General features: G+C 39.6%; 1 protein-coding gene across 4 annotated transcripts in view; it reads right to left on the bottom strand.

Annotated features, from left to right (window-relative positions):
• Positions 1 to 13,101, bottom strand: part of dock3 (dedicator of cytokinesis 3) — a 919,050-nt gene that overhangs the window by 192,026 nt on the left and 713,923 nt on the right. For all 4 annotated transcript variants that reach the window (XM_039772621.1, XM_039772622.1, XM_039772620.1 and 1 more), the window contains exon 14: positions 4,972 to 5,097. In XM_039772621.1, coding sequence (XP_039628555.1) covers positions 4,972 to 5,097 — 126 coding nt within the window. The remainder of the gene's footprint in view (positions 1 to 4,971; positions 5,098 to 13,101) is intronic.

Below are 13,101 nucleotides of genomic sequence, written 5' to 3' on the forward strand. Positions count from 1 at the left end.
GAAGGAAACCGAAGAGAAAAAAGTGAAGGACTGAGAATTACTCATCCATTTTTGGCTTCAAATCATCTTTATGATATTCTTATAAAGGAAAAAAATTGGATATGAGAATAAGCTGACATGTCAGAGTTAAAATTAAATTATTGACAAGGATTGTTTTCTATTTAAGCAACTGGGTTGGAACAAAATCCTGCAGCCACTTTGGCCCACCAGGACAGACTTTACCCAACCTTGATATAGAGCAAGGTGAACGTTTCCATTTTACTGCACATTATTTTGTTTTCACTATGACTAAATACCAACCGACATTTAGTACATCACCGATATAACTTTCGAAAGTAGTGCTCCTCAACCAAACGATGATTATAGAGACAGCACTAGTAGGGTTGAATTCTACAATGCGGTGTTCACTGAATGTTCAAACTGTTCTTTATACAGCTTCCAGTTAATCCAAAATGCTGCTGCAAGAATTATTACAAGAACAAAAAAATACAAACACATAACTCCAGTATTTAAATTCTTACACTGGCCCCAGGTTAAGTTTAGGGCAGATTTCAAAATCCTCCTTTTAACATATAAAGCCTTAAATGGCCAAGGTCCGGCTTACTGGTCTGAACTTACCATTACTTACAAACCAGAACATACATTAAAATCTCAAGATGCCGGTCTACTTATGATTTCAAGGATTAATAAAATAACAGTGGGAGGTCGAGCCTTTAGTTACAGGGCCCCTAAACTGTGGAATGGTCTGCCTGCCACTATAAGAGATGCCCCTTTGGTTTCAGCTTTCAAATCCCAGCTGAAGACTCACTACTTCAGTTTAGCACACCCTGACTAGAGCTGCTGATTGACTGTACAGACTGCATCTCTGTTGTCAGTCATTTGTACTAAAACATAAGTAACATGATAGTTACAATTTGTTACTAACCCTTACCTATTCTGTTTCACTTCTCAGTACTCAAATGTGGCACTTGGTGCTCACGGCACACCTGCCAAGTTGTTTTGCCTGCCTAAGGTAAAGTCATCTCTGAGGGAGGATCGCAGGAATTGTCAAGAAGAGGGGTCCTTTCATCGGATTGGCAGGTCCAGCGCTGACTCAGCTGTGAAATGGCCAATCGAGGAAGGGAGCCTGATGGCTAAAGTCTCCAGGACTCTGAACAAATCCAAATTGTATTATGGGATATCATCTACTGTTCAATTCTGCTCTGTACTTGTAATGTTTCTATTGCACTATTATATTGTATTGATGATTACTTGTGCTCTGTTCTGTGTGTCGTACTGTATTGACCCCCTTTTTTTGGTACCCACTGCATGCCCAGCCTACCTGGAAAAGGGTCTCTCTTTGAACTGTCTTTCCCAAGGTTTCTTCCATTTTTTTCCCTACAAGGGTTTTTTTGGGAGTTTCTCCTTGTCTTCATAGAAAGACAAGGCCGAGGGGCTGTCAAAAGGCAGGGCCTGTTAAAGTCCAATGCGGCACTTCTTATGTGATTTTGGGCTATACAAAAATAGATTGTATTGTATTGTATGTAAGGGAATTAAAGTAAAACTTGCATATGTGCGGAAGTCATGAGTATCTGGCAATCTCCTCATTTGTCAGCAAACATTTCTCTGTTATTGTCATTCTTGCATTCTGTATTGTAGAGCATGTCTGACATGTCAGTAAGTCATACTATAAACCATCTGCTCAAGGGCTCTTTATTCAGGCTTATCTCTCGTAATTCTTTGTCACTGAAGCACCTGCCTAATTTGCCTTGATGCTCAGGAGATGTCATCGCCGGAGTTCTTTTTGGTACCATGAATGCATGTAGCACTGCATTTTTCTTTCTTATCAATCACTTTGGTGTGAGGACAGGAGGAGCGATCAGTCTGCAAGGCATTTATCTGTGTTTGTTACAAATGCATTCTGTATCCCATTGTTCTGGTGTGGAAAAATCTTCAATTTTACGACTGCAATCTGTTTATGTTAAAACAAATTTTTAATTCAAAGGACTTTAATTACACGCATTGCAAGCATCCTGTTGTATTATACTAATAATTTATGCGTTTGATCTAGTGAGTTTCTTTTTCAATTACTTTACAGATCTAGGAATGGAAAATAATCACAGATGCCGTAGAACCTGTTTTAATCAATTTATAACCTGTGAACGCATGGATGTCATAGGACTAGGAATTACCAAAATTAGTTTACAGCTTATGAAAGAAAAGAGTGCAGAGGTACTTAAAAGATCAAATATTTTGTTTAGAGTCATTTGCCATCAGGACAAGATAAGTCAGTCAAATGTAAGCAGTGTCACATATCCCAAATCCTCACTTCATTTTAACATAAATATGGCTTGTCTGGTGGACCAAACAGAAGAAAGAAATGGAAGAACAAATTGAGGCCTGATAAGTCTTGTACCAGGAGCCCAGTGGGGTTGGCCTGTGAAAGATTTACTGCTGGAGCAAAGTGAACTCATACTGTGGCCAGGAACTTCTAAAGAGAAGCGACATGAGATTTACGCCACAAACATGAATGAGATTCTGTAAGAGGAGACTATAGTATGGCTCAAATTAGACAATGGTTGTGGGTGACTTGGCCACAGAGGTGAAGAGAACCTGGTTACACATAGTCAATACCAAAAAATATAAAAGACGTAGAAAAGGAGTAAATGTGCCACGTAGAGCAGGACTTGAAATAGACACAATTTGTGTAAGTGTAAGGCTGTTCACTTATCCTTCAGCAGCATATAGAGCTTTAGAATTCAATTGAGTTACTGCATAAGCAAGCCGTGTCAAAGTGGCTGTAGATCGCATCATAACACAACAATACGGGCCCAGCAACTGCAAAAGGTGTTGTTTAAATTACACAGGTAATGAACTACCCCAGCATAGGAGTGACTTTGAAGGATGTTTTCGTTTAGTTTTATACTTTTTATAACCAAATAAGGTTCTGCTCATTCTTTATAACATGCTGGTGAGGCCTTACCTGGAATACTGTGTGCAGTTTTGGCCTTCAGGCTACAAAAAAGATATAGTGTTCAGACCAAAGTATGTGTGTATGTTTATTTATCTATCAATCTATCTATTTAGATATTTATTTTCTTACTTATCTACCTATTTAAGCATTTTTTTTATTTAAAGAGCTTATGTTCAAAGCCAAATTTCCCCCTTGGGGACAAATATCTGTCTATCTATCAATCTATCTATCTATCTATCTTGTATTAACAGTACTCATATAAGAACTCTATCTATCTAATCCTGCCGACTACACTAAAATTAATATCTATCTATCTATCTTGTATTAACAGTACTCATAAGAACAGAAATTATAGTCCACTGTTTAATTCATGCTTTTCTTTTGTAACTTGTGTTATTACAAAATTTGGTGAACAGAAAAAGTTGTATTGGTGTAGATGCCGAACTCAAGGAAGAGAAGGACTTTGTGCTTAAAGTCTACACATGAGTGTTGGCCTTTGACGTATTCCTCTCTGTCTACTTGCATCTCCATCTTCCTCTTGAATTAGATTTATTTATTCATCTATTTATTTTCTTACTTATCTACCTATTTAAGCTTTTATTTATTTAAAGAGCTTATGTACAAAGCCAAATTTCCCCCTTGGGGCCAAATAATGATTTATCTATCTATCTTGTATTAACAGTAGTCATAAGAACAGAAATTATAGTCCACTGTTCAATTCATGCTTTTCTTTTGTAACTTGTGTTATTACAAAATTTGGTGAACAGAAAAAGTTGTATTGGTGTAGATGCCGAACTCAAGGAAGAGAAGAACTTTGTGCTTAAAGTCTACACATGAGTGTTGGCCTTTGACGCATTCTTCCCTGTCTACTTGGATCTCCATCTTCCTCTTAAATGAGATTCATATTATTGTGTGCTATGTAATGGACCAGTGAGCTGTCCAGCTTTGGTTCCTTTTTTGTTCCCAATGCTGAACTTGAAATTAGTGGGTTTGATAATTGATGGGAGGATGACTTTGACAAGCTTTATGTGTTAAATTCTGCCATTGCTAGGACATCATACTACTAAGCAATTGTACTGAATCTGTCACTTCCATCTCTTTGTTCTGCTGTGTTATGCTAAGCACCCTGCACAACAGAAGCAGTGGCCTGTTTTAAATAATTTCTGCTTTCTGTTATTATGGTGCTGTCTCTGGTGCTATAATCATCTATTCAATTCTAAAATACTAACTTTGACAAAAAAAAAAACAAGAAGAGATGTCTCAGTAAATGCTCAAGAATGTGATTCAAGAACAACATATGCCAATAGAGCAAGATTCAAATGGACAACTAAAGGACAGAAAACACCTCCTTTAAAAGAAGCTGGAACCTTTAAAGTAATGTACAGAGTTAGTGCATTTCAGTTAGACGGCCACAATACAATATTTATGTGATTTTTTTGCAGCTCACTGATTAGACTAAACATCTCTCATAAAACATAACTGAATGTGATTACATTCTGTATTTGCCTAATGCATATGGAGTCATTCAAGCTTGTGTACTGAAAAGGGTTAAGAGATAGTAAAGGGAAGCATAGAAAAGTAGAATCTGATTATCAGCAACAAGGTAAAAGAGTGTGGCATACGTTCTGACCAAAATCAACATTTAACATATTTCTGAAAAGGTGGCACTGCCTCCCACTTTTAAATGATGGAAATACTTGTTTACAGTCCATACGTAGCTACTTGCCCAAATGCCAGCTAGCCTGGGCACCCTACCAGTTTCTATTTCCATTCCTCATAAAGATTATCAACCAAGCAGCATGATATCCAAAGTTATAGAAAGATTTAGTTTGCAGGCATATAAGCTCATGGAAATGCATGACAGCATTTGGAAGGCTCAGATGAACATGCATTTGCAAGGCCGGTGTGTTCTTGAAGCTGGACGCTAAGTGAGTTATACACACAATCACATGCCTACTGTAATATATTTATATGAATACAGATTTAATGTCCCAACCAGTGCTGAGGGAGACTTGTACCTGGCATGATGACATCAGGGAACCCAAGTTTCCTTGTGACCGCAACTCCACGGTTGAAGATCATAGGATTTTCCCTGCGGATTTGTTCCATTTCACCCCGTAGAAGCTGTAAGGAGATTATCAGTCCTGTAGGAAAGAAATGAAAAAGAGATTGAAGTTTATGGGGTTCATCCTAAAACTTGGGAATTTAAAATCTCATTGTAGCTGAGTTTGTATTTCACATTTTATATAACCAAAACGTGAATTTGTAAAGAGCTTCTGACTTGTGCCGCCTGTTTAACTGAGACATTCTTTACCTTTTGCAGGCCGAACATAACCAAAAGAACGATGAGATCATGACATTAAATAATTTTTACTTTGTCCTGTATAAGAATTTATGTTTTTTTAGATACAGAACTGTGCAAAAAACATTTAGTCTTTTGTAATTATTTTGGACTTTTAGATAACATTAAGATATCAGTGTGTTACAACATCATACCATTTATCTATATGGTGATTGGTACAAACTAATGTGCTCCTCAATCTAACTTATTTAATATTGTTGCATTTTTATATTTTTCAGACTTGTCATAGAGAATCAGGCAATTCAAATGGCAGACTCCCCCAAGCTTGGTGTAATAAAGTATGTCCATCTTTGCATTTGTTTGTATTGGTGGTCTTGAATATACTTTATTTAAGATACTAATTTCACTGACATACCAAATTGAGGGCTAGTTTGGTGCTGCTTAGGTGAATAGATGGATATTGTACAGTAAAGAATTACTATGCTGTAAAGCTCATAGGAGGAAGAGGAGCAAATAAGAAGTTTTATCTGTCACGCTCATTGAGGGCTCCCCAAATAGTGTTGTTTATGATTATATTTCATGACCAACAGTCACCCCCATTGATTATTGTTAACTTTTAAAACGAGACACCCTGCGTAACAATGTAAAGAATAATACACAAATACATTCTGAGAAAATGTTTTATTCATGCATTATGTGTGAATGAATTTGATTCAATGTCAAGGGAATACATGTTATAAAATCTGCTTACATTAGTGAAAGGAATTGTATGCATCTTTTGTTTCAGAGTATTGAGGTGCTCAGAAGCTGGTTATGTATGCATTCTGGTAACTCAGTGGTTGACAGCCAAGAACTATCGCTCTGATGGCACTCATGTTCCAGATATGCACAGGTAGCCTCTCACCGCGGCTGGTTAAAAACATCAATGACAACGACATGCAGTACACAAATGAAATGCTACCAGGACTTTGTTCAATTACTGGCCACAGTGTTTTAAGCAACATTATGAGTGCAAGCAACCACTTTGCCTGTGAGTCCCCATGTCTACACAGCAGCGGTCAGTTTAACTCCAAAGCTGTTGGGTATGGAGGAATATTTCGGACAAAATTAGAGAGATAGATAGATAGATAGATAGATAGATACTTTATTAATCCCAAGGGAAATTCACATAATCCAGCAGCAGCATACTGATAAAGAACAATATTAAATTAAAGAGTGATAAAAATGAAGGTATAACAGACAGACAATAACTTTAAATAATGTTAGCATTTACTCCCCCGGGTGGAACTGAAGAGTCGCATAGTGTGGGGTCTCCTCAGTCTGTCAGTGGAGCAGGACGGTGACAGCAGTCTGTCGCTGAAACTGCTCCTCTGTCTGGAGATGATCCTGTTCAGTGGATGCAGTGGATTCTCCATGATTGACAATAGCCTGCTCAGCGCCCGTCACCCTGCCATGGATGTCAAACTGTCCAGCTCCGTGTCTACAATAGAGCCTGCCTTCCTCACAAGTTTGTCCAGGCGTGAGGCATCCTTCTTCTTTATGCTGCCTCCCCAGCACACCACTGCGTAGAAGAGGGCACTCGCCACAACCGTCTGGTAGAACATCTGCAGCATCTTATTGCAGATGTTGAAGGACGCCAGCCTTCTAATGAAGTATAGTCAGCTTTGTCCTTTCTTACACAGAGCATCAGTATTGGCAGTCCCGTTCAATTTATCATCCAGCTGCACTCCCAGGTATTTATAGGTCTGTACCCTCTGCTCACAGTCACCTCTGATGATCACGGGATCCATGAGGGGCCTGGGCCTCCTAAAATCCACCACTAGCTCTTTGGTTTTGCTGGTGTTTAGTTGTAGGTGGTTTGAGTCGCACCATTTAACAAAGTCTTTGATTAGGTTCCTATACTCCTCCTCCTGCCCACTCCTGATGCAGCCCACAATAGCAGTGTCATCAGTGAACTTTTGCATGTGGCAGGACTCCGAATCGTATTGGAAGTCTGATGTATATAGGCTGAACAGGACAGGAGAAAGTACAGTCCCCTGCGGCACTCTGGTGTTGCTGACCACAATGTCAGACCTGCAGCTCCCAAGACGCACATACTGAAGTCTGTCTGTAAGATAGTCCATGCTACCAGGTATGGATCTACTCCCATCTCTGTCAGCTTGTCCTTAAGGAGCAGAGGTTGGATGGTGTTGAAGGCGCTAGAGAAGTCCAGAAACATAATTTTTACTGCACCACTGCCTCTGTCCAAGTGGAAGGATCGGTGTAGCATATAGATGATGGCATCCTCCGCTCCCACCTTCTCCTGGTATGCGAAATGCAGATTGTCGAGGGTGCGGCGGACCTGTGGCCTCAGGTGGTAAAGCAGCAGTGCTCCATGGTAATACATAAATACGCAAGTAAATACATTTATTGTGAAATGTGACAATCATGATATGTGAATATAAATAATTACATGTCATGAAATATGTTTTTTGTTGCTTATTATTTAAACAGTTCTCATTTATCCAGTTCTTTATATATTTCATCAACACCTCACGTAACATAAAATACACAACGAAATGTAAACTGTCATTTTCACTCATCAAAGTTGAAAGGGTGGTCTCTGGCAAGTGCTGCTTTTTGAATTGTGAATTTTTCGATACTCAAAGTTATGTCAATGCTTGTCCGTGGTGAATATAAAAAGGAAAAGGGGCCCATAATTTTCGTGTGAAATGGTTACTTTAATTCGCAAGCTCTGTGTTTTTTATCAGGAGTCTGCATCGGAAGTATCATTTGTGAATGATGGGCAAACATTTACATGTATCCTACTGACTACACCAATCAAGACAGACTATTTGTTAGAGCTCACCCTCAACTTTAACAGATGAATACTTCATGCAAACGATGAAACTCAAAGTACTTTACAACATGTCAATGAAGTACTTACATGCAAAGATAAACAAATTAAAGAATAATAATGAATAAATAGTATACAAAAGATAAATGAATAATGCATACTTATATAAGAATGATATATAATTAAGAGAAGTACTTAAATATAACTTTCTAAATGACAGTCTGATGATAAGCTCAGAAGGCCAAGGTGGACAGAAAAAATAAAACATCTTTAGTTAAGCTGGAGCAAAAAACAAAATCTGCAAGGGTTCCAGACCAAAAGACCACCCAGACCCCACTGGGCATTCTCCCTAACATAAATGTTCTTAAGTAGTCCTTTACTGGTTTTAAAGGATTTGAGGTGGTGGATCTTGTGAGAAGTTGAGGTATGTGTTGTCATTCTGACATTACTGGTGGCTGCACAGGACTTTGATCAGGTAGGGGAGGCGTAGATCACTGGAATTTCATGCAGAGCTTAGAGACAGGATTGTGTTAAGGTACAGATCAGGGGAAGGCTAAAACAAAAAAATTACTTGGCATTGAAAGTTCCCCAAGCACAATGATCTCCATAATTCTGAAATAGAAGAACTTTGGAACAACCATGGTTCTTCATTGAGCTGGCCACCTGGCTAAACCAAGAAATCGTGGGAGAAGAGCCTTGGTAAGACAGGTGACCTAGAATCCAATGGTTTTACTCAGTGAACTCCAGATACCCTGTGTGGAGATGGAATAAACTTCCAGAAGGATGTCCTTCACTGTAACACTCCGCTGGTCTGGAGATTATGACAGAGTGACCAGACAGACGTGTCTCCTCCGTTAAAGACGCAGAGAAGCCTAATTGGAGTTTGCAAAATGACACCTAAAGGAGATTGAGATTCCTTGATTTGAGGAAACCAAGGTTAGTACCATGCCTGGAGGAAAATCAGGTGCAATACCATTCCAACGATAAAGCATGCTGGTGGCAGTATCATGCTATGGGGTTGCTTTTCAGCAGAAGTGACTGGGAGACTAGACAGGGTTGAGGGAAAGCCGAATTGAGCAAAGTACAGAGATATCTTTATCTCTGGATCTCAGGATGGACTGAAGGTTCAGCTTCCAGCAGGACAATGACCCTAATGATGAAGCAAAGACATCACGTGAGCGGCCAAGGGAAAACTCTCGGAAATTCATTGAGTTGTCCAGCCAGAGCCCAGATTTGAACCCAACTAAACATCCATTGAGACCTGACCATATCTGTCCACAGGCAGTCTCCATTCAACTTGACAGAGCTTGAGAGGATCTGCAGAGAAGAACAACAGAAAAATCCCTAAATCCAGGAGTGTAAAGAGTGTCATATCTTACCCAAGAAAAGACTTTGATCATTTCCAAAGGTTCTTCAGCTAAGTACTGAGTAAAAGGTTTGGATATTTTTGTGATTAGGATATTTCAGCATTTTCAGAAAACCCTGTTTTCGCTTTGTCATTCTGGGGTATTGAGTGTTGCATGATATGGAAAAAAACAAGTGTAAATGATTTTAGCACAAGGCTGCAACATAACAAAATGCCTAAAAAGTGAAGGGGCCTGAATGTATGCTGAGTTTAAAGCTGATTCTTCATTAACTGAAACTTCACAATAAAGCACTTTTAATGGCCAACCACAAGTTCTGGATAAAGTGAATTCAGCTGCAGGTTATTACATAAAGTACATACTTCCATCCATCCATCCATCCATCCATCCTCTTCCGCTTATCCAAGGTCGGGTCGCGGGGGCAGCAGCTTAAGCAGAGAGGCCCAGACTTCCCTCTCCCCGGCCACTTCTTCCAGCTCTTCTGGGAGAATCCCAAGGCGTTCCCAGGCCAGCCGGGAGACATAGTCCCTCCAGCGTGTCCTGGGTCTGCCCCGGGGCCTCCTCCCGGTTGGACGTGCCCGGAACACCTCACCAGGGAGGCGTCCAGGAGGCATCCTGATAAGATGCCCGAGCCACCTCATCTGACTCCTCTCGATGCGGAGGAGCAGCGGCTCTACTCTGAGCCCCTCCTGGATGACTGAGCTTCTCACCCTATCTTTAAGGGAAAGATCAGAACACCCTGCGGAGGAAACTCATTTCAGCCGCTTGTATTCGCGATCTCGTTCTTTCGGTCACTACCCATAGCTCATGACCATAGGTGAGGGTAGGAGCGTAGATCGACTGGTAAATTGAGAGCTTTGCCTTACGGCTCAGCTCCTTTTTCACCACGACAGACCGATGCAGAGCCCGCATCACTGAGGACACCGCACCGATCCGCCTGTCGATCTCACGCTAAAGTACATACTTGTAAATTAAAATTCCTTTTTGGCGATGGCTCACTAGAATCAGCCAAAGCAATCACAATTTAGACAATGTCATGCAAGCACATCAGATTGTCACCCTCCAGGTTTTTCCCAAGATTGTAATTCCACTGTGGGCCAAGAGGTGGCACTGCCACTGTCTTCCTTTTCCTTCACTGTGCTGAGTATCCGCCCAGTGAGGACATCTGACTCCACCCCTTCGATTCCCTGTACCATAAAAGCACAGCCACCTAGAAGGAGGCGTTACTCAATGACTGGGAGCACAAAGAGCCAGAGCATCTTTGTGCCATGACCCCACGTATTATAAACAGCCCTGGAGAGGCACTCTCTTTAGTTGTTTATTGCACCATTGCATGTCCATTTTTTGTTTGGATGATTGAAATAAATGGGGACAACCAGGTCTGCACCCCAACAATTACCTTGTGTCACGAGCCGTCTTTCCCTTGGACGATCATAACAAAGTAAAAGCAGAGCTAACACTTGGTATCCTGCGTTAGACCTCTCTACTTTAATCCAGACACAGCAGCCTGATACAGGTGTAACTTTCAGTGTATTCTGGGGTGAATTTGTCAAGCAGTTTTCATGGTTATGGCCATCCCATGGGGCGTTACATTCAGGTTACACATGTATTCACAGCGGACAGGCTGAATAAATCTAAAGAACTTTTGAATTTGTAGCTCCACCACACTGTGAAGTACTAGAATTTTGTTTTGTGGCCACAGAACAGCGAAATCTGAGTCTGATATTGTTACACTACACAAACAATCGCTTCTAGCACAAAGATCCACCACCAGCTGGGCACAGCAGCTCTTCTTTCACTTGTGAGGCAAGACGGCAGGCAGCCGATAATTACTGAACAGATGCGCTGTGCTTCCTGTTTTTTTTAGAATCCTTGTTAACTGTCATCTTGCACCATGCAGACTATACAGTATATGAACAAAACTGACTGATGCTTTGCAAAAGACATGATTCCCTTTTTTAATTAATTAAAAATTCTTCTGTTTCACATTATAACCCATGAGCCATTAGCACTGTATGATCGATAATTGAATTAGTAAAGTTCAACACAAGAGAATCGTCAAATAGGCCTATTCTTGATCCAGAATGGAAGAATGGTGGACCAAAGGGAAATATGACCAGGGGATCAAAACTGTCGATCAAATCTATTCAACAAAACCAAAAAGCAAACCCAGAAAAAACAACCAGGAGCTGAGAAACCAAAAAAATCAAATCCTAAATTGTATATCAAAGTTTTTTTTAACAGTTATCCACAATCTTGGACGCTGTCTGATTCATGACGCTACCCTAGAACACGTCAAGAAAGCGACATCACAAAACGCGACTGCTAAGAAATGGACTAACTCTTGTGGCTCCTGTGGTAAAAGAAAAACATTATACTAATAAACTTTTACTTTATTTTTCAGAAGCAATATACAAAGAAGATAACAATTGAATCTCTGATATTCAAAATTCTTCAAAAATTATATTTGGATAACAGAAAACAATGTTTAAAGTATGAAAATATATGAAAAAAGATGTGTTTTATTACAAGGATAACAAGCTGATATGTCAAACATAAGGAGGTAGATGAGGAGGACGCTAAGATATTACTCAACATGTAAATACCAAAAAACAGTAAGTGTGCCATGTAGAACAGGACTTGAAATACACCCAGTCTGTGCAAGTATAAGGATGTTCACTTATCCTTCAGCAACATATTATAAACTACGATCTAAGAGGCTATGGAGCTTTATAATTCAATTGAGTTACTGTCAAAGTGGCTGCACATCGTATCATAACACAACAATACGGGCCCAGCAACTGCATAAGGTGTTGTTTAATTTACACAAGTAGTGAAATACTCCATCACACGAGTGGCTTTGAAGGATGTTTTTGTTTAGTTTTATTCTTTTTATAACCAAATAAGGTTCTGCTCAATCTTTACAATTAAGATTATATAATCCTTATTAATTGCCAATGTAAGGACCTATTTTATGATTAGAAAGATCAGCATCAGAGCGGTAAATAATTACTGAAATATTATAGAATAGCTCACAATAGGAGTGCAAAGCCTACTGATGCTCACGTCCGAATTATTTTTCCACAGATTCCAGTTTTGATTCCAAGGTTGCAGGACCGGGTTGTGTAAATGAGACTGTTCCCTGCAATTGACTGGCACTCCATGAACCATTCTGGTTTATTCCCATCATGCACCAAGTGCAATGATTTCTTTGAATGGTGACAAAATGAAGGAAAATATTAATCCTGAAGTATTTGTTATCCATATCTTGTCACTATAATGCATTATATACAAGCAAACTGGAAAAAGAAAAGTCTACACAATTCATATTTGAAAGAATACCATGCATTTAGATAACTGCACTAGATTCTGAAAAGTTGTTTATTCTAACTTGTGGAACGGCCTTCTCTTGCATTTATAAAAATACAAATTGTCCATGCTGTATCGTGGACTCTCTGCCAGTGTGCCATTCATTTTCAGCAGTATCAAACTCACACAAGTGCCTGGTTCCTCCAATGTTTGAGAAATTGTCACAAATAATATATTTATAGGAATGTCCCCTTGTACCAAAACAAACATGAAAACCTTGAGATCTATGAAGAATGACAGTTTTAGGAAAAGGCATTAAAAACTCAAAATAGCTGCC

The sequence above is a fragment of the Polypterus senegalus genome, chromosome 12 (genome assembly GCF_016835505.1).
Source record: "Polypterus senegalus isolate Bchr_013 chromosome 12, ASM1683550v1, whole genome shotgun sequence".
In the NCBI taxonomy this organism is placed as follows: domain Eukaryota; kingdom Metazoa; phylum Chordata; class Cladistia; order Polypteriformes; family Polypteridae; genus Polypterus; species Polypterus senegalus.